Source organism: Mchenga conophoros, linkage group LG7 (genome assembly GCF_057382185.1).
Source record: "Mchenga conophoros isolate Kocher_MC1m ecotype Shallow Benthic linkage group LG7, M_conophoros_male_GT1.1, whole genome shotgun sequence".
Lineage (NCBI taxonomy): Eukaryota > Metazoa > Chordata > Actinopteri > Cichliformes > Cichlidae > Mchenga > Mchenga conophoros.
The window spans coordinates 19046704-19066110 of record NC_140532.1 but is presented as its reverse complement, the minus strand read 5'-3'; the positions used below and the strand labels follow the sequence as shown (position 1 = coordinate 19066110).

Sequence of the window (19407 nt, the reverse complement as noted above, 5' to 3'; positions counted from 1 at the left end):
GGCTTCTTTGTTAGGAAAACTGAAACAATTGAATAGATAAGGCAAGACAATCTCTGTTTACGTGTTCACATATCAGGAATATAATCAGCAAAATGAATAGCTTGAAACAGATTTGCCTGAGTGTGCACATTGTTGTAAGCATTTAGATGGCTGTACGTATAGAGAACTTTGCAAACACACGTGCCCGAAGTAACCACAAGGCTGTCAAATGTGTCAACGCTGAAGGCAGAAAGTGTAAGTATATCGCTAAGTTTACATGTCTGCCTGTGAGAGAGCTTGCATCAGTCCCGGGGTGACCCCCCCCCCCCCAGTATACGCTGAGCTCATATCCCCACAGTGTGTGCCTGTGCTCTGCCACTGCTGACAGACAGGTCCAATTGGCAGAGCAGGTGGAGGCTGCAGCCATGCGATCCTCAGACCGGACTCAGGACAGACACGACACAGGCCACTGACCAAAGGGGGTGGGTCTGGTGAGGCTGTAAGACAGCTGGTGTGTGTGTCAATGTTTATGGAATATGCTTTTACGCCTGCAGTAAATTTTGAGCATCCAAATTCCACAGTTGCTATAGAGGCCAACAATCACGTGGTTTCTTTAACTCATCTTCCAAATTAAAACTGCAGTGTAAGGCCTAAAATGAAAAATGCAGCCTTCGTTTGTTGTTGCTACTATAAGTGAAGGTTTTACAGGAAATGGTTCAACTTGTGTGTTTGTGTGTTTCTGTCATACAAATGTACACTTTGATTATAGTCATTTGTTGGGCAAAAATTCCACATATTACCTGGCTGCAATTTCTCAACCATGTGACTCTTTTGTAAGTGTAAATGATCACAAAATAACCAGTTTAATGTCAACGTGGGTGCTAGGAAATTCGAAGAGGCTTTTTTTTCATAATTGATTATTCAAGGGAGCAATTAGAAACATATTTATTAATGGAAACCCTGCAGCAACACATTCACATTATTTTAGGCACTACGAAAAAACGAGGACACAGACAAACTCCCCGGATCACTCACATACTGAGTGAATCACTCTCGAAGGACCTCTCGTGCACCCACGCAAACTCACAAAAATATACACAACCAGTCACACAGGAGTTTGCTAGTCTTTGCACCACCTCTTAAACACGGTCATTTTTCCCCTGGCACCACATCTCCATGTGAATTAACACACGGATCAGTCACGACACACAACCTGGTATAAACCCGTCAGATTTTCCCCTCACATAGTGATGTTTGGGTCAGACCTCACAACGCTACTCAAACCGGCCAATCAGATGACTCTGAATGATGAAAAAATGGAAACCTAACACCTGGCTCAAGCCCCATCAAACATTTTGTCAGCCAGTAAAAGTGATCAGATTTTGTGCGGAATTCAAAACTGTTTCTACTCGGAGATCATGGTAAACTTAGATCCCACCCAAGCAGTTCACTCAGACATGAATTTCCACCTAATGCTTTTCGAAAGCACGTGTTAACGAAGGCTTTGCTGCTAAATATACAAACAGACAACCTTTCAACCAGACATCTGCCACTTGTAAAGCGCTTTCTTGAAACCTCAAATAGATAATTATAACGTATTACAACCCACGTTGTGTTCTGGATGGAGAGCTTTGATGCACTGATTAACTATCAGTTAAATCAAAACTAGAATTACATTTCATCACAAGTTCTTGTCTTGGTTTCACCATTTGCACCATCACTCTCACTCTACTCAAAGCTCTCGAACCAGCGCAGAACACCATTCCAAGAAGTCAGACATTGAGTAACACCAACTGGCAGACTAACCAGTTTAAAACAAGCCATCCGTTTTGTCTGGGTCTGCTTTTGTAGTAAGTTTATAGTTTTTTACTCCAAGTCAGTTTAAAAAACTGACTCTGTGACGGCATGTGTTTCTTGCCCCAGGAGACTTGTGTTATATTTCCCGACCTCAGCAATCCAACTGTAGTAAAATACTAAGCAGTGAGAGATTGGGTCGAGCACAAGCAAAGGTTTGATGGCCTTACTGCAAAAACTCAAAGGCAGATCTATGATTTCTATGTACAGTGGAGCAAAAAAGTATTTAGTCAGCCACCGATTGTGCAAGTTCCCCCACCTAAAATGATGACACAGGTCAGTAATTTGCACCAGAGGTACACTTCAACTGTGAGAGACAGAATGTGAAAAAAAAATCCATGAATTCACATGGTAGGATTTGTAAAGAATTTATTCGTAAATTAGGGTGGAAAATAAGTATTTGGTCACCTCAAACAAGGAAAATCTCTGGCCCTCACAGACCTGTAACGTCTTCTGTAAGAAGCTTTTCTGTCCCCCACTCGTTACCTGTATGAATGGCACCTGTTTGAACTCATCATCTGTATAAAAGACACCTGTCCACAGCCTCAAACAGTCAGACTCCAAACTCTGCCATGGCCAAGACCAAAGAGCTTTCGAAGGACACCAGGAAAAGTATTGTAGACCTGCACCAGACTGGGAAGAGTGAATCTACAATAGGCAAGCAGCTTGGTGTGAAAAAAATCAACTGTGGGAGCAATCATCAGAAAATGGAAGACATGCAAGACCACTGATAATCTCCCTCGATCTGGGGCTCCACGCAAGATCTCATCCCGTGGGGTCAAAATGATCATGAGAACGGTGAGCAAAGATCCCAGAACCACACGGGGGGACCTGGTGAATGACCTGCAGAGAGCTGGGACCAAAGTAACAAAGGTCACCATCAGTAACACACTACAACGGCAGGGAATCAAATCCCGCAGTGCCAGACGTGTTCCGCTGCTGAAGCCAGTGCATGTCCAGGCCCGTCTGAAGTTTGCCAGAGAGCACATGGATGATACAGCAGAGGATTGGGAGAATGTCATGTGGTCAGATGAAACCAAAGTAGAACTTTTTGGTATAAACTCAACTCGTCGTGTTTGGAGGAAGAAGAATACTGAGTTGCATCCCAAGAACACCATACCTACTGTGAAGCATGGGGGTGGAAACATCATGCTATGGGGCTGTTTTTCTGCCAAGGGGACAGGACGACTGATCCGTGTTAAGGACAGAATGAATGGGGCCATGTATCGTGAGATTTTGAGCCAAAACCTCCTTCCATCAGTGAGAACTTTGAAGATGAAACGAGGCTGGGTCTTCCAACATGACAATGATCCAAAACACACCGCCCGGGCAACAAAGGAGTGGCTCCGTAAGAAGCATTTGAAAGTCCTGGAGTGGCCTAGCCAGTCTCCAGACCTCAACCCCATAGAAAATCTGTGGCGGGAGTTGAAAGTCCGTGTTGCTCGACGACAGCCCCAAAACATCACTGCTCTCGAGAAGATCTGCATGGAGGAATGGGCCAGAATACCAGCTACTGTGTGTGCAAACCTGGTAAAGACCTATAGTAAACGTTTGACCTCTGTTATTGCCAACAAAGGTTATGTTACAAAGTATTGAGTTGTATTTTTGTTATTGACCAAATACTTATTTTCCACCCTGATTTACGAATAAATTCTTTACAAATCCTACCATGTGAATTCATGGATTTTTTTTTTTCACATTCAATCGGTGGCTGACTAAATACTTTTTTGCCCCACTGTATATATATTCATATTCTTGTATTCAGGTATTTGAGCCAGGACATTCATTGCCACTGATTACGTCAGACATCGCTTGAAAACAAAACAGTGAGCAACTAAAGCAACTTAGGCAACTTGAGGCCAAGCTTGACTTTGTTGGCTGCCTGAACCAACTCAAATAGCTATAAATGACTTAAACTTAGATCAGCTTGATGAAACGCTTTTGGAAATGTGGGACTCACAAATTCCTACTGCACAAAAAATAAAATAAAATAAAATAAAACAATGAGCAACCTATAGGTCTATGGTGCCACTGAGGAATTAACAATAAAATATATTATTCCTCCTTTCCCACTAGAAAAACATGTGGAAGACTTTACTGATCTGGTGGTCTGAGTCAAAAGGACTACAGTTCATGTAAAAACTCTAAAAGTGTTACACATTATATAACACGGTTGAAATATGCAGAAAATGTGTTTTCTTAACGTGCTGCTATGGTCAAGGTATAAGGACATGAATTAGAATAAATGAGAGTCGGTTTGGAGAGTAAAAGAGGAAAAAATGGTCGATATTATTCTGCCTAAAGCTTCAGGCCCCTGAAACACATACACACTCACACACACATTCAGTATTATCCAACTGTAGGACTGCTTTTGTATAAGGCTTTTGTGGACTAAACCCTGCTCCAAAATGCTTTGCACTCCAGTTTATACACACAACCACACAAGTCGATATAGACATATACTGGCACACACACACACACACACACACACACACACACACACACACACACACACACACACACACACTCCAGCCCCAGCTGCGGCATTCATTCCGTCTCAATCTTATTTTCCTTTCAGGGCTGTAACTCCTCAACCGTTTAGTGTTTATCAGGAGGTGCACTCGCTGGCCGATTGTTTGAGCCCCTAAATGCATATTTCTTTAATTCCCCAGGGATTAAGAAAGTGTTCCACATTTCCTTGCAATCAAACTCTTGAAAAGACGAACACAGAGCTTTGTCAAAGTCCTCACAGTACTTGACCTCAAATGAACATTAAGTTGCCTGCATTGAGTTCCTCACATTACAGCAGCAAGTTCTTCCAGTTCCCACCGATTTATCTTCAGTGTACAGTAAGATGTACGTTGCATATCCAATAGGGATTTTCAAAGTAGCAGACACAGATGTGTGAGCATGTCTCCACAGATGAATGCAGTTCTTCAATTTTGTCATTTTTCTCGCCAGATTTTTTGAACCTTTGTCATGCCCTGAATGTAAGTTGTTGTAAAACTTGATCAACCTGTAAAGTGCCATTCTTAGAGCAAGCAAAAGACAGTGAGGTTAGAGCTGTAGCTCTAACCTAGAGCTGTAGCTTCCTGAAAAGGCTGTATGGTTAAAAAAAAACAACAGCTCCTAAGAGCTATTGTTTTTCTGTTCTATAGTAAAGTGAAACAATTTAACAATTCAATTCAAAATTGAATGATTTCAAAATTATTCTGTCACCATAGCGATGGACAGTATGACAATATTGTATGTATTCCAAGCGATACACAACGTCATTAAGGAGCCGTCAAACACACTTCGCCTCATGCTCACATATCAGATGCCCTGCCACTCCTAGTGTGCTTGGGGAAGGGCCCCTCAAAAATACCCTCCAACACACCCATGAGATCAGAGAGGCGACTCAGTCACACAGCGATGAGATCATGATATCCAATGGGACCAGCACAGACAGAGAACCAGTGCCAGCCAAGGCTGCAGGAAAGTCAGTAGGAACATTATACCATCACCCAGTGGTCAGCGGTCTGATGTTGTTTATCACACTGCCTGCAGTCACGGACTCGTCTAAGGGGGAATCTGATTCTGGAAACATTTCTTAAGGGTATGAAAAGTGATGTAGAAGAAGCCAAGTCAGGGTTTTACTGCGCTCAAGATATACTGCTGGGCTTTGCAATGTAGGAAAAAGTTTATAATAATATCACCACCATATGAGTGAGGGAAAAGTGTAAGTTAGAAGAGCTTCTATAAAGCTGTAATAACATTACTATAAAAAAAATCATCTATAACATTATTTCACACTTGGACCACCATTCAAAGAGACACACCTGTTAACTGTTAACAAGACAACTGAATGGTTAGTGGAAGGTTAATGTATACTTTGTTAGTTGCGTAATATTTTTTGAATAAGCCAAAGTAAAATGTATTTACAACATCCAACATGTACTGCAACAATACCACAAGTAAAAATCGCGTGGTCAGCAAACAAGATGTGTGACATGATCCAGCTTTTTCACTTCAGATAAGAATTTTGACACCTCATTTTAGGGCACTGGCCAATACTGAGTCACTGGGTTGTGACTCGGTGTTCTCTTTTCCTCCAATTTAAAGTTATAATGTCACTAGTGTCGTGCCTTGTCATATCGCCCGTGATTATACAGGTATAAATGTTTATGTGATGTCATATTGTGATATCATTGCTATAGGAAATATATTACCCACCTCTGAATGTGACAGTCCTTACAGAACCTTCAAGGCATAGTAATATTACATAGAAAAGCATGTACCCCCTCACAGCAATCTGATTTGTCATTTATATAACAGTTAACTTACAACGGTGACAAGTGGTTACATTTCAGCAAAGTAGAGTTATAAGTTATGAATGTTGCACATCTGATTTCGTATTTTTAGAACATGTACACTTTTTGTATGCCAAATGCTAATCAAATTAGTTGTTTGGATTATCAAACTAATAGTTGGGAGGTGGGTTTCAAATAAAATACTGGTGTTGAAATAAAGTTATTTTAAAAGAAACATTTCTATTTGTATAAAAGAAGCATAAAAACAGCTGCCCCTGTTCCAGCCTGTAGACAATTGAAAACATCTCTTAACTGTATTCAGTAATGGAGAAAAAAAAAAGTCATGCAAGACGTTAGAAAAGCTGTTGCCTTCTTTTGTCTTTTGTCTTCTCCTCTTCCTCCTCAGGCCTGTTGATAAAGATCAGGGAAAAGTGGACGGGTTTTGTAAAGTTCTGTCAAAGTCAACCGCCGGGCCTGGCTGGTAGTAAAATTCATAAATTTGCCCTTCAGAGATGCAGATGCAGTTATAACTGGCCCGGTCTGATCTCACTCCCTCTGCTTTTCAGTGTTTCTCTCTACCCAGTGCATTCATGACATTACCATATAGACACCGACTGGTGTGCTGGGTCCTGCATGGACTGTTTTGACATTTTCTTTTATCCATTATATATGTATATATGTGTAAATAAATAACCCTTTTTGCATAAAGTCCTATGGATATCCATACCACATTAACTGATACACATAAAACAATGTGTCAAATATCCATACACTACGCTGTGTTGCATCTTTGCCATATTTAAGCGTTAAAAACAATAGTAATAATAACTGTTTAGAAATTCCTATGATACTCTCCAAAGACACATCTGTATTTGATGTGTCTTTGTATTTGTATCTGACCTTTGTATTTGTGTGTTTCTATGAGTTTCTATGTGTCATGCATACTTCCAAAAACCAAACTGTCCTATCACAGTAGTCGACTAGTCGACTAGTCACGATTACCTTGACTATCAAAATCGTCGACGACTCATTTAATAGTCGACGCGTCGTTTGAAGCTTTGTAAGATCACAAAAGACGCAGGAAAAAGTAGTAGAATTTAAGAGTGTAATAACGGACTGAAACCGAAGATGGCAGCACTGCATGTACAAGGATGCCAGCTGCCGTTAAACCCCGAAGAAGAAGAAGCTGTGTCCCAGAATTCATAGCGCAGCTCAGCTCAGTTTCCAACAATGGCGGCAGCTAGTTAGTTTTAATGTTACTCTTATTATTCTTTCTGGGTCACAAAATAAACGTTTAACATATTTTCAGGCGAGAATGTAGCTGTGTAAACCTCAAATATCTGCTCAGTTTATCAAGACGCCGCATATTTTCAAAAGCGCTCCGACGTTTTCGGAGACGTCTGTTACCCACTAGCTCGATAGCGAGCCGGGGGCAAGGCTAACTAGAGCCGTGAGAACACCGGACTCCCCGCAAATCGTTTTCAAACTCCCCACGGTCTTTTGCTACTCAGGTTAAACATATATAAGTCACTTAGATAACTTAAAAATGTTATTGTTTGGCTTTTTTTTTTTAAGTTCTGGGGTAAATCGGTTTGGCTGAGATTAAAGTTATAGTTTTACACAACTGAATAAACGTCAAGCAGACAGCTGATTATCAGAAGTGTGAGATGCTCGAGAATATACTCCAGTGTCCTGTTATATTTTAGATAGCAAGGAGTTTATTAAACTTCACCGAAACAATCTGCAAATTTCATTAAAATTTAATAAACTATCATATTGTCTTTATTTTTAGTTAGCACATACCTTAAACACTTAAAGCTGTAAGCTAATGATAGTTATATAAGAGCAGATGCTGCTGGTGTAATAAGCTGTACGTTTTACGTCCAATGGATGATGATCTGATTAGTCACTAATTGCAAAAATAATCGGTGACTAGTCGACTATCAAAATAATCGTTTGTGGCAGCCCTATATCAGAGTAACTTCCATGATCAGACTAGAGCAGAGGCGTGAAGATCTAACAGATTTCAAATCCACTAGTGTCTTAAGAGTTGCTATGACTTACGCAGGGAAGTGTGTGTGTAATTTTGCAGGCACATCTTTCTACTTGTTTCTTTCAACCTTGTAGATCTGAAAAGATTAAATAAAGTGGCAGAGGCAACCCTGTTGCATGGATGGTGCTGCTCACCATATCTTACTGGTTGCACTCTGAGACAGAGAGAGAAGTCATTGGTGAAAAAAAGGCGAGAGAGTAGTGTGTAAGATTCCAGAAGTCAGCAAAGGGGGGGGGGGGGGTGTATCCGGACAGCATCAAATCCCATGACAGCCTTAAACCTGGAGTAAAGACTCCAGATTTCTCATGAGAACCTTCCATGTCATCCTATCATCATCCTATCATCACTAAGGTTTGGGTGTCTCCCATAAATGATTCATATGCAATGTAATTGCAGGAAAAATATATCCACAAACACTTGTGTGGCAGTATACTATTATCAGTTCATTAAGGTGATTAAATAAATGACTTTCTATTATTTCTAAATTATTTTCAGGTTAAACAAATAATGTCACTAATTCAAAATCTGGACTGCTACAAAAAAACCCCTAAGTAAATAAAAAAACACATTATTCATTTTTCCAAACGATGGCACTATGTCTGTATCAGTGTCTTCATTTCACCTCTACCTACATATATGATCTCACTTCTTCAAGCAGGCAACTGAGGCAGAGCTACTGAAGGAAACCACTTGAAAACACAGGCCTTCAGCTTCCTCAAAGGTCACCGGGTCAACACTGCTGGTGAATCTCTCACTTTACTGCCACAGTCTGGACCTAGGTGAGGACTCGCTGTTAGCTTTCCACTGACCTTTACCGTTATGTTCATTAGGAGCACGACTTGAGACAAAAACACGTTTGCATCGCCTGACAAAAAGCGACAATGGGCTGACACGTTGCACAAGCCAAGCGCGGTGGGAGCATGATTCACTGTGTGGGTATTCTTTGTTCTGAACTGACAGAAAGAATATGTCACTACTGTCGGGAGCTTTGTTGAGTTTATCCACTTCACTAACACAGACTTTTTTTTTTCCAAAGAGGAAATAAGACACGTCAAAATGTGAGAAAAGTGCTCCCTACACAGATGTTATGAAATCCAGAATGACAAAACCAAACAGCTGCATAAAACTTTGTGTGACGCAAGAGATAATAAAAAAGAGATAATGCTGCTAAATTTAAAAAAGGAAGGTATTAAAAAGACATCATTAAAAGAAAACAATTACATTTGCAAAAGCAGCACATAAATTAGCGTGGCAGATATATGGCCACAAATAAACGGGGGGAGATAATCATATTTCCAGAGCTACATTCTTTTAGTGAGAGCTGTCAGCACATTTTGGGACTTTCTTTCCATTATTGCAGCATGGGGCCTTCGTTCTGACCACGGGGCACATCGCTTGCTGAGAGCCACACAAGGCAGGAAATGTTTTCCTTGGCAGATGCATGTCGAATTACTGCTGAAGCACATAACCGCCACAATTTCCGTGACACCGTCCCTAATAAGCAAGCTAATACGTCTGTTGAGTAATGGGCACGGGGGCCGGGGCAATACATGGTATTATGGGAAAAAATGTGGCGCGTATATGCAGAGTATGCAGTGAAAAAGCTTTTATTCGATTTAGGAATTTACAATGCAGAAGGTGATCCAAACACTCTGCTTCTGTTTTGCCTGCCTGGAGACTCAATATCATATTGTTTAGCAAAGAATGGCATTCATTCTTCGAAGTGGAATTCAACCTGAAATTCGGAGCATGTCGTCCTCAGCCAACAGACACACAGTTATTTTGCTAACAGTTTGTTTTGTCTATGTATCCATATTTAACCTGCACTAGACAACTACAGTGGGGCAAAAAAGTATTTAGTCAGCCACCGATTGTGCAAGTTCCCCCACTTAAAATGATGACAGAGGTCAGTAATTTGCACCAGAGGTACACTTCAACTGTGAGAGACAGAATGTGAAAAAAAAATCCATGAATCCACATGGTAGGATTTGTAAAGAATTTATTCGTAAATTAGGGTGGAAAAAAAGTATTTGGTCACCTCAAACAAGGAAAATCTCTGGCTCTCACAGACCTGTAACGTCTTCTGTAAGAAGCTTTTCTGTCCCCCACTCGTTACCTGTATGAATGGCACCTGTTTGAACTCATCATCTGTATAAAAGACACCTGTCCACAGCCTCAAACAGTCAGACTCCAAACTCTGCCATGGCCAAGACCAAAGAGCTTTCGAAGGACACCAGGAAAAGTATTGTAGACCTGCACCAGACTGGGAAGAGTGAATCTACAATAGGCAAGCAGCTTGGTGTGAAAAAATCAACTGTGGGAGCAATCATCAGAAAATGGAAGACATACAAGACCACTGATAATCTCCCTCGATCTGGGGCTCCACGCAAGATCTCATCCCGTGGGGTCAAAATGATCATGAGAACGGTGAGCAAAGATCCCAGAACCACACGGGGGGACCTGGTGAATGACCTGCAGAGAGCTGGGACCAAAGTAACAAAGGTCACCATCAGTAACACACTACAACGGCAGGGAATCAAATCCCGCAGTGCCAGACGTGTTCCGCTGCTGAAGCCAGTGCATGTCCAGGCCCGTCTGAAGTTTGCCAGAGAGCACATGGATGATACAGCAGAGGATTGGGAGAATGTCATGTGGTCAGATGAAACCAAAGTAGAACTTTTTGGTATAAACTCAACTCGTCGTGTTTGGAGGAAGAAGAATACTGAGTTGCATCCCAAGAACACCATACCTACTGTGAAGCATGGGGGTGGAAACATCATGCTATGGAGCTGTTTTTCTGCCAAGGGGACAGGACGACTGATCCGTGTTAAGGACAGAATGAATGGGGCCATGTATCGTGAGATTTTGAGCCAAAACCACCTTCCATCAGTGAGAACTTTGAAGATGAAAAGAGCCTGGGTCTTCCAACATGAGAATGATCCAAAACACACCGCCCGGGCAACAAAGGAGTGGCTCCGTAAGAAGCATTTGAAAGTCCTGGAGTGGCCTAGCCAGTCTCCAGACCTCAACCCCATAGAAAATCTGTGGCGGGAGTTGAAAGTCCGTGTTGCTCGGCGACAGCCCCAAAACATCACTGCTCTCGAGAAGATCTGCATGGAGGAATGGGCCAAAATACCAGCTACTGTGTGTGCAAACCTGGTAAAGACCTATAGTAAACGTTTGACCTCTGTTATTGCCAACAAAGGTTATGTTACAAAGTATTGAGTTGTATTTTTGTTATTGACCAAATACTTATTTTCCACCCTGATTTACGAATAAATTCTTTACAAATCCTACCATGTGGATTCATGGATTTTTTTTTCACATTCTGTCTCTCACAGTTGAAGTGTACCTCTGGTGCAAATTACTGACCTCTGTCATCATTTTAGGTGGGGGAACTTGCACAATCGGTGGCTGACTAAATACTTTTTTGCCCCACTGTAAATCACATTTCTAAAAGCATTAAGTCATGGATTTACTATTTCATGTATGCCTTTAGAGATATTCTAAGTTGATATTTGATTTAGCTACCTGATTAAAGACCACCCATCTGCGCTTTAACAACATTAACGACACTAAAGACCTTCAAAGTGGCTTTGCATCGATTGTGGTTGCTTGAATAACTTGAGTTGTTGGCCACCGGTGACCTCGGGGATGGCGATAAAAGGGGAGCTGCAGGGGCTGCAAAGGCTTTAAGGGACGGGCTGCTCTTTCTGTTTAGAGGCAATGGGGGCAAAGTGGGCCATGCATGGGCTCAGTCCTGCCTCATTTCTCAAGTCATAAATCCGGATTTGCCACAAGGCTGTCAGGTTGAACTCAGGGAACAGCTGGAGGCGAAATGAAAGGCGGCTACACCAGCAGACACGAGAGAGAGAGAGAAAAGCGGTTGTTCATTAAGAACGAAAAGAGACTGAGACTAAAAGATATGAGGGCGGTAAATCAGAGATAGCAGAAAAACAGAATATGACTTCTACCTAAAATGAAACTGACAGATATACGCACAGCTGAGACAGGTGTGAGAGAGTTGTGCCGTGCATCGAGGCCATACACGACACCGCTGCCCACCTTGGTGTTTATTTGTCCACCCCTCCTCCCCCCTCCAGGCGCTCAAAGGGTAAACGTCTATTCTGGTTTAGGGTTACAGCCAAGCTGCCTTGAACCCCCGGGCTTCAAGCGTGCATGCCATTCTTGGCAAGCCGACGCACTCCCTGGCACGCATCGCCTGCCCCTGACCCCCACAGGGAGGAAGGGGTCCCTCAGTGCTTTCCTTGACAAAAAAAAAACCCTAACCCCACATCTTTGCTGATCCAGTCCTCCCCCACCCCTCGCCACGGCCCCGTGACACAGAGTGACACACCTGCCCCTCTCTCATGCCCTACTCCAACTATTATTACAGGCTTTATAAGGGTTTAAGTGATGATCAGAGGATGGCCATGACCTCAATAGGTCACCAAGCTAGGCCAGGCAAAGCTAACAGTTAAAGGAGCTGTCTGGCACGGTGACAAAACAAGGCGATGACAGAGTCTGTCTGAAAGCACCACTACCTCTGGCTGCTCTGTTTTCCACCTACCAGATCTACTATCAAACAGTCACTCAGGGGGCCAAACCATCTGTCGCCAAACATCTTTCAGCAAAATGCTGTAAAGGCATGTCACCTCACCTTCCCAACACCTGTTTGGGAATGACATTTTCCACACATTCATTATCGAAAGACCTGCAGTGTAGTTATGTAGCAACTACAAACTAAAGACGACTATTTTAGGGTTGAATTTGGGATGTTAGATTTCATATATGAAGATGAAATGTAGGGCTTCTTTTTTGAAATTTTGTGCTGGTGCTATAGAGCCATTTCGCCACTCTCACATGCAAGACCCATAAAAACTGAAAAGCTGCTACCACATCTCAGTGTGTTCGATATTTCATACTGTTTTTAAGCATCCCTATTACCTCTACAGTAACTTCGCATTTACCATACTGATAGGATGCACCATTCTATGCAAGCTCAGAATTTTTTAAATATAGCCAGGACTCAAGGTCTGAAGGTTTCTGGTTATCTGTCATATAACAGGAGGAAGAAGTACATCAAAGCATGAAATATTTCCTGTATCCACTTGGTGGCCCTATGATAATTGCCAAACACTGATATGTAGATGTGTTCGAAACCTAGCTGTCAAAGGCCACGAGGCACGGTACGCCCTAGACAGGTTGCCAGTCTGTCGCAGAGCAACTATTCATGCTCACATTCACTCCTAAGGGCATTTTTGGATCACCAGTTAACCTAAACCCATGCATGTATATGCAAACACATATCTAAAAATGTCACTGGCCCTAATTTAAGCAGATATACAGTTCAGTTTATAATGAGGCGTGTGTGGGGGTGAATATTTATCTCTTTTTGCCCCACAACAAGTTATAAAGGTTTGGAAGTATTCAAAGAGGCTCACAGGTGGATTTTCACAATAGTCCAGTTACAAGAAATCATTATGTTACTGACAAACCAGCAATGAACACATTAATTTCTCACAGTTTTGAATGCATCAGAAAAGTTAACTGTATATTAATCAATATATTATTCAAACAGCACATTTAGCACAGTCAAAGAATTTGGATCCCACCTCAGCTGTCTTTTCTGTTGAGGCAAAATCTAATTCATGGAGATACCTTCACACTATTTGCTTTATATGCCATGACCAACATTTGTGTTGTGAATGTAAAAAAAATAAAATCATTCTTAATTTATAAATGTAATACTTTAACACTCTTGCTACGGATGTCAAATGCATCTTACATCATGAGCCACATACAGCTCACTTTGATCTTAAGTGGCAAGACCAGTAAAAATCCCCTTTCTTTCAGTGTAAAGTAATTTAATCCCTGAGAAATGTCAATATGAGAAAAAGAAATGTAATTTCATCTCAGTTTTTTTAAATGCTAAAGAAATGCTGCAGAAATCTTTGGACCTAAATCTTGAGAAATAAATGTGTACAATTAAAGAAAAGGTTCGTTGCCCAGACTGTTCTGTATTTATAAAGCAGAAGGTTTTTGTTGTTGCCGGAGTCTTTGCCAGGCTGATTAAGTTCCCAGGGCCTTATGTTTGACACCCCTAGTCTATAATATAAAATGGTCAGCTGTGACATGCCAATTTCTGAGTGTCTAACTAAGCCAAATGATTTGCATGGTTGTCAAGAGTCAAGAGTGCATATATATATATATAGCAAGTGAATATGGCTTAACCCTTTAAAGCCTCAACTGTGAATTAATTGTCATAAAATTCTTTTTTTGGGGGAAGTGATTATTAAACTTTCTGACAAATTTAAAAAATTATCCATTTCTATATATATGTTTTAATTTGTGTCATATTTGCTACATCCAGCATTTTTTTTTTGCAGTTTAGCACTTGAAAACATATTATAGAGTTGTAGGTTTTTTTGGTAGAGAAAAGAACAAAAACACACACCAATGATGTAGAAGTCTTAACAACTCATAAAGACTCTGTGTATCAAATATGATACACTATGCATTAAGGACCTGTGTGTCTGAAAGTGTAACATATTGTTAAATCAAATTGGAGACTTCTTGACTTGTTTAATTTAAGGAGAATTATCCTCAACCCTGGTTCACATGAGAACATCATCCTGTCCTTCACAGGGAGAGTAGACTATAGAGATGGGCGTACCGTACATCTTGCCCTCATCTGAGAGGATGATCTTCCTACGACCACAGGGTGGGTAGATGGCCAGGGCTTCCTGGAAGCTCTGCTCGATGTCAGGGCTCCACACACCCTCGGCATCATTCTCTAGGGGTTTGTCGAGTCCGTCCCCCAGCTCCTCACTCCCACCCCTGGGGGAGGGAGCTGGCACCCACTCTGCAGACGTGGTGGGATGACAGAGAGAGGACCACAGAGCGAGTGGTAGAGGGTCTGAGCTTTGTGGTAGATGGACGTGGAAGGAGATCGAGGTGTCCGCAGGGAGCAAATCTGTCTGTATGAACTGCACAGGTGTGATGGTGATGCTGCGTCTGGATGTGGCAGGACAGAAAAGAAAGGCAGAAGAGGAAAAAATTGAAGTGGTGCTCTGTCAGTTTACACAAAATGTTTTAATGATTTTACATTATTTCCAAAATAGTGTGTAGATAACAATAGTGTTTTTTGTTATCTAACAAGGACAACCACTTATATGTATGCTTTTAAACGTTTGATATCATTTGTGCTGTTACTAAAACAGCAACAATAGAACATTTCCTATGATAAGCATTTCACAAAACCAATGACTGTTATTAACTAAAATTTTATAATTTTATCATTTATTCAGCTTATTTGGTCAGCAGCTACAACAGTTACCACACACAGCCTGTAAAGACCATTATTCAAAATCTTAGTTCTTTCATTTAGAAGCAGGGGTTAAAATGGACTTCGGTGCGTTGGGGAACCTGAAGATCAGGTGTAGCAATGCAGAATTAACCAGAAAAGAGTCACATAATAATTTGTTTTGTGCATTCCAGTACAATGTTCTTTGTGTACAGAATGTGATCAGCTGATTTGTGTTGCTACTCCGACATCACTGCTCTTTGTGGATTTTGACAACTGATATAAGCAGATCTTAAGTGAGCTACATGGCAGATTTCGATCACCTAGACACTACAAAGTTAGTATAAAAGGTAGCCTGGACTAAAGTGCCTGGTAACCAGTGAATAACACAAAACTAGTAACAACTTATTTTTCATGACATTTCACAAAAACACAAAAACACAATATCCAATATCGGAATTAAAACTAATAAATCAGGACAATAAAATTGAAAGATTAGGAAAATATACTAGCTGAGCAGCTACACCTGTCCTTTCCTCTCCTTTTTTTTTTGGGGGGGGGGGGGGGGGGGGGGGGTCTCTCCCTGGGAGAAACTGTACATTTAGCTCACAGAAACATTTTGTGACAAATTTTTGGAGCTGTTTGAAAAGCTGCAGTTTGAAACTACATGGCACCTTTAAAAAACTTTTTTAATTGCAATTTAACATTTCTATTCTGTTTCTGCTCGCTTTTTTTCAGTAGCTAACTTATGCTTAAGTACTAAATGTTGATTTACAACAGCATCATCAACAGATCACAGGGATGGAAAGCAAAAGGGATATGTTGAAGATGTAAGGGGCAGTGGGATGTTATTATTTTCTTAATACTGAGCAAATAGCTTCATGCCTTCATAATATCTTCAGAAAAGTGAATCATGTTGAGGAAATGTCACTGAGACCCAGTTCTTAGCTACACTATTAGCAACCTAGCTGCTACATTAGGGCCATTATTGGATCACATCAGCTCAACATCTGCTAACCCTCACTGGGGGAAAAAAAGATTAATAATAAGTTTAATGCCAACATGAAAACAAATAACGGAGGGCATGTGGTGTTGGAGGAGAGGAGGGGTGTGACAAATGAGAAGACACATTAAAGTTGCGTCACGTTGCAAGTTGCATCCTCAGACACACTTAGACCCACATGCCAAGTGGAATCACAGCAGGATATTAAAGCCATGGGGCTTTTTTAAGGATTGTCCATTTCTTCACCAGCGCTATAAGTGACTGTGTTATTACAATCCTCAGCTGAGGTCCTAATCAATGTGTTTATGCATTGTTTGGGGTGTAAGAGTGTTGTAACAACAAGATGAGTTATTAAAACGATTAACTTATGCATTCCTGTGACTGTTTGCGACAGGGGGGAAAAACAAACAAACTTCTAAACAGTGCTGAAATCCAGAGGGAAGGGTGACAGTGTAGGGATGTTTGAGTCGCAGTAGATTCACATCCTGTTTTCCCTACGCACCAATTTCTTTAGGATATGCACACAGCCCTTATGTATATTTGGGAGGGGAGAATGAGACAGTTGTCGGCTCCACCGCTTCCTCTTGACAAATGGAGAAGGAGGAGAAAAACGGGAGAACGGCCACAATAGTAGGACGCGGTGAAGAAAGAGCTCCGCACTCATGAGTCAATACAAACAGGGGTTTGTGTCACTGACTTTTTTCCTGCCGGTGCTCTCCATGGCCATTTAGGGCAGCAACGAGAAAAGCGGTGACCATTACGTCAGTTATAATGCCAAACCTGAACGTGTGTGGAGAGAGTACAAGGATCTCAAACGAAAAAGGCTGTGATTGGCAAGAGATCTGGGGAGTGAGTAAGACTCTCCAGCCATCCCCCACCCCCTGCTCTCCCCACCCCTGCACTTCCTCTGAGCGCCCCGATGTTCCACAAAGCTTCCTGCAAGGCGTCCGGCCAGTCAGCCATTCGGCCCCATCAAATTCTGTTTCTTACACACGCATGAACTTACATGTGTACAAACAACAACGGATATAGATTTTAAAAACAACTTGAACCCACACAAACTCCAACACATGAAAAGCAAAAAGTCAGAAAACACTAAAAGCAGTATGCCATATTTACTAAGGGAGCAGACTGTCCATACACAAACCTATGAGCAATTCTTCTCAGTGTTTAATTCTGACGTTTAAAATATAAAAAGGATTCAGGAAAACGGTTCTACTTAGGATTAGGGTTTGTGAAAGAAGCATTTGAAGCATCCATTGGATAAGGTTTCATGGTTTCATCTCTATAAACTGCGAGAATTCCCATTTTAAAGATTTAATCATTAATAAAATGCATAACGTACTCGCCGTGTGTCCAAGTGATGATTCATTTGTAAACAGGAGTCAAACCTTTGAACTCTGGATAACCCTCAAGGAAAAAAATCTGACCTGATCCTGCACTCAAAGTGTGACATTGTTCATAATCAACTAGTTAACAGATCTTCTCTTGTGACGCTGTGAAGGTCAAAGTGGCACTGCTTTTATAACGTATGCTTAAAAAATACTCGGCCTAGCCAAGCATCTGTGTGACATGTGCGGTGTAACGGAGTGGCGTTAGTTTATCCACAGATTTTAACAGACCTACAGTGGGGCAAAAAAGTATTTAGTCAGCCACCGATTGTGCAAGTTCCCCCACTTAAAATGATGACAGAGGTCAGTAATTTGCACCAGAGGTACACTTCAACTGTGAGAGACAGAATGTGAAAAAAAAATCCATGAATCCACATGGTAGGATTTGTAAAGAATTTATTCGTAAATTAGGGTGGAAAATAAGTATTTGGTCACCTCAAACATGGACAGTCTCTGGCTCTCACAGACCTGTAACGTCCTCTGTAAGAAGCTTTTCTGTCCCCCACTCGTTACCTGTATGAATGGCACCTGTTTGAACTCATCATCTGTATAAAAGACACCTGTCCACAGCCTCAAACAGTCAGACTTCAAACTCCGCCATGGCCAAGACCAAAGAGCTTTCGAAGGACACCAGGAAAAGTATTGTAGACCTGCACCAGACTGGGAAGAGTGAATCTACAATAGGCAAGCAGCTTGGTGTGAAAAAATCAACTGTGGGAGCAATCATCAGAAAATGGAAGACATACAAGACCACTGATAATCTCCCTCGATCTGGGGCTCCACGCAAGATCTCATCCCGTGGGGTCAAAATGATCATGAGAACGGTGAGCAAAGATCCCAGAACCACACGGGGGGACCTGGTGAATGACCTGCAGAGAGCTGGGACCAAAGTAACAAAGGTCACCATCAGTAACACACTACAACGGCAGGGAATCAAATCCCGCAGTGCCAGACGTGTTCCGCTGCTGAAGCCAGTGCATGTCCAGGCCCGTCTGAAGTTTGCCAGAGAGCACATGGATGATACAGCAGAGGATTGGGAGAATGTCATGTGGTCAGATGAAACCAAAGTAGAACTTTTTGGTATAAACTCAACTCGTCGTGTTTGGAGGAAGAAGAATACTGAGTTGCATCCCAAGAACACCATACCTACTGTGAAGCATGGGGGTGGAAACATCATGCTATGGGGCTGTTTTTCTGCCAAGGGGACAGGACGACTGATCCGTGTTAAGGACAGAATGAATGGGGCCATGTATCGTGAGATTTTGAGCCAAAACCTCCTTCCATCAGTGAGAACTTTGAAGATGAAACGAGGCTGGGTCTTCCAACATGACAATGATCCAAAACACACCGCCCGGGCAACAAAGGAGTGGCTCCGTAAGAAGCATTTGAAAGTCCTGGAGTGGCCTAGCCAGTCTCCAGACCTCAACCCCATAGAAAATCTGTGGCGGGAGTTGAAAGTCCGTGTTGCTCGGCGACAGCCCCAAAACATCACTGCTCTCGAGAAGATCTGCATGGAGGAATGGGCCAAA

General features: G+C 41.8%; 1 protein-coding gene across 3 annotated transcripts in view; it reads right to left on the bottom strand.

Annotated features, from left to right (window-relative positions):
- tead4 (TEA domain transcription factor 4) overlaps positions 1-19407 on the bottom strand; it is a 41823-nt gene that overhangs the window by 15390 nt on the left and 7026 nt on the right. The window contains exon 1 of one of the 3 annotated variants that reach the window (XM_085282743.1): positions 14855-15193. The exons of 1 other annotated variant lie outside the window; for it this stretch is intronic. In XM_085282743.1, the coding sequence (XP_085138869.1) occupies positions 14855-14861 (7 nt within the window). In that variant the 5' untranslated portion in view covers positions 14862-15193. Of the gene's footprint in view, positions 1-14854; positions 15194-19407 lie in introns of those variants that run through there. One more of the 3 variants, XM_085282741.1, reaches the window with a different exon arrangement.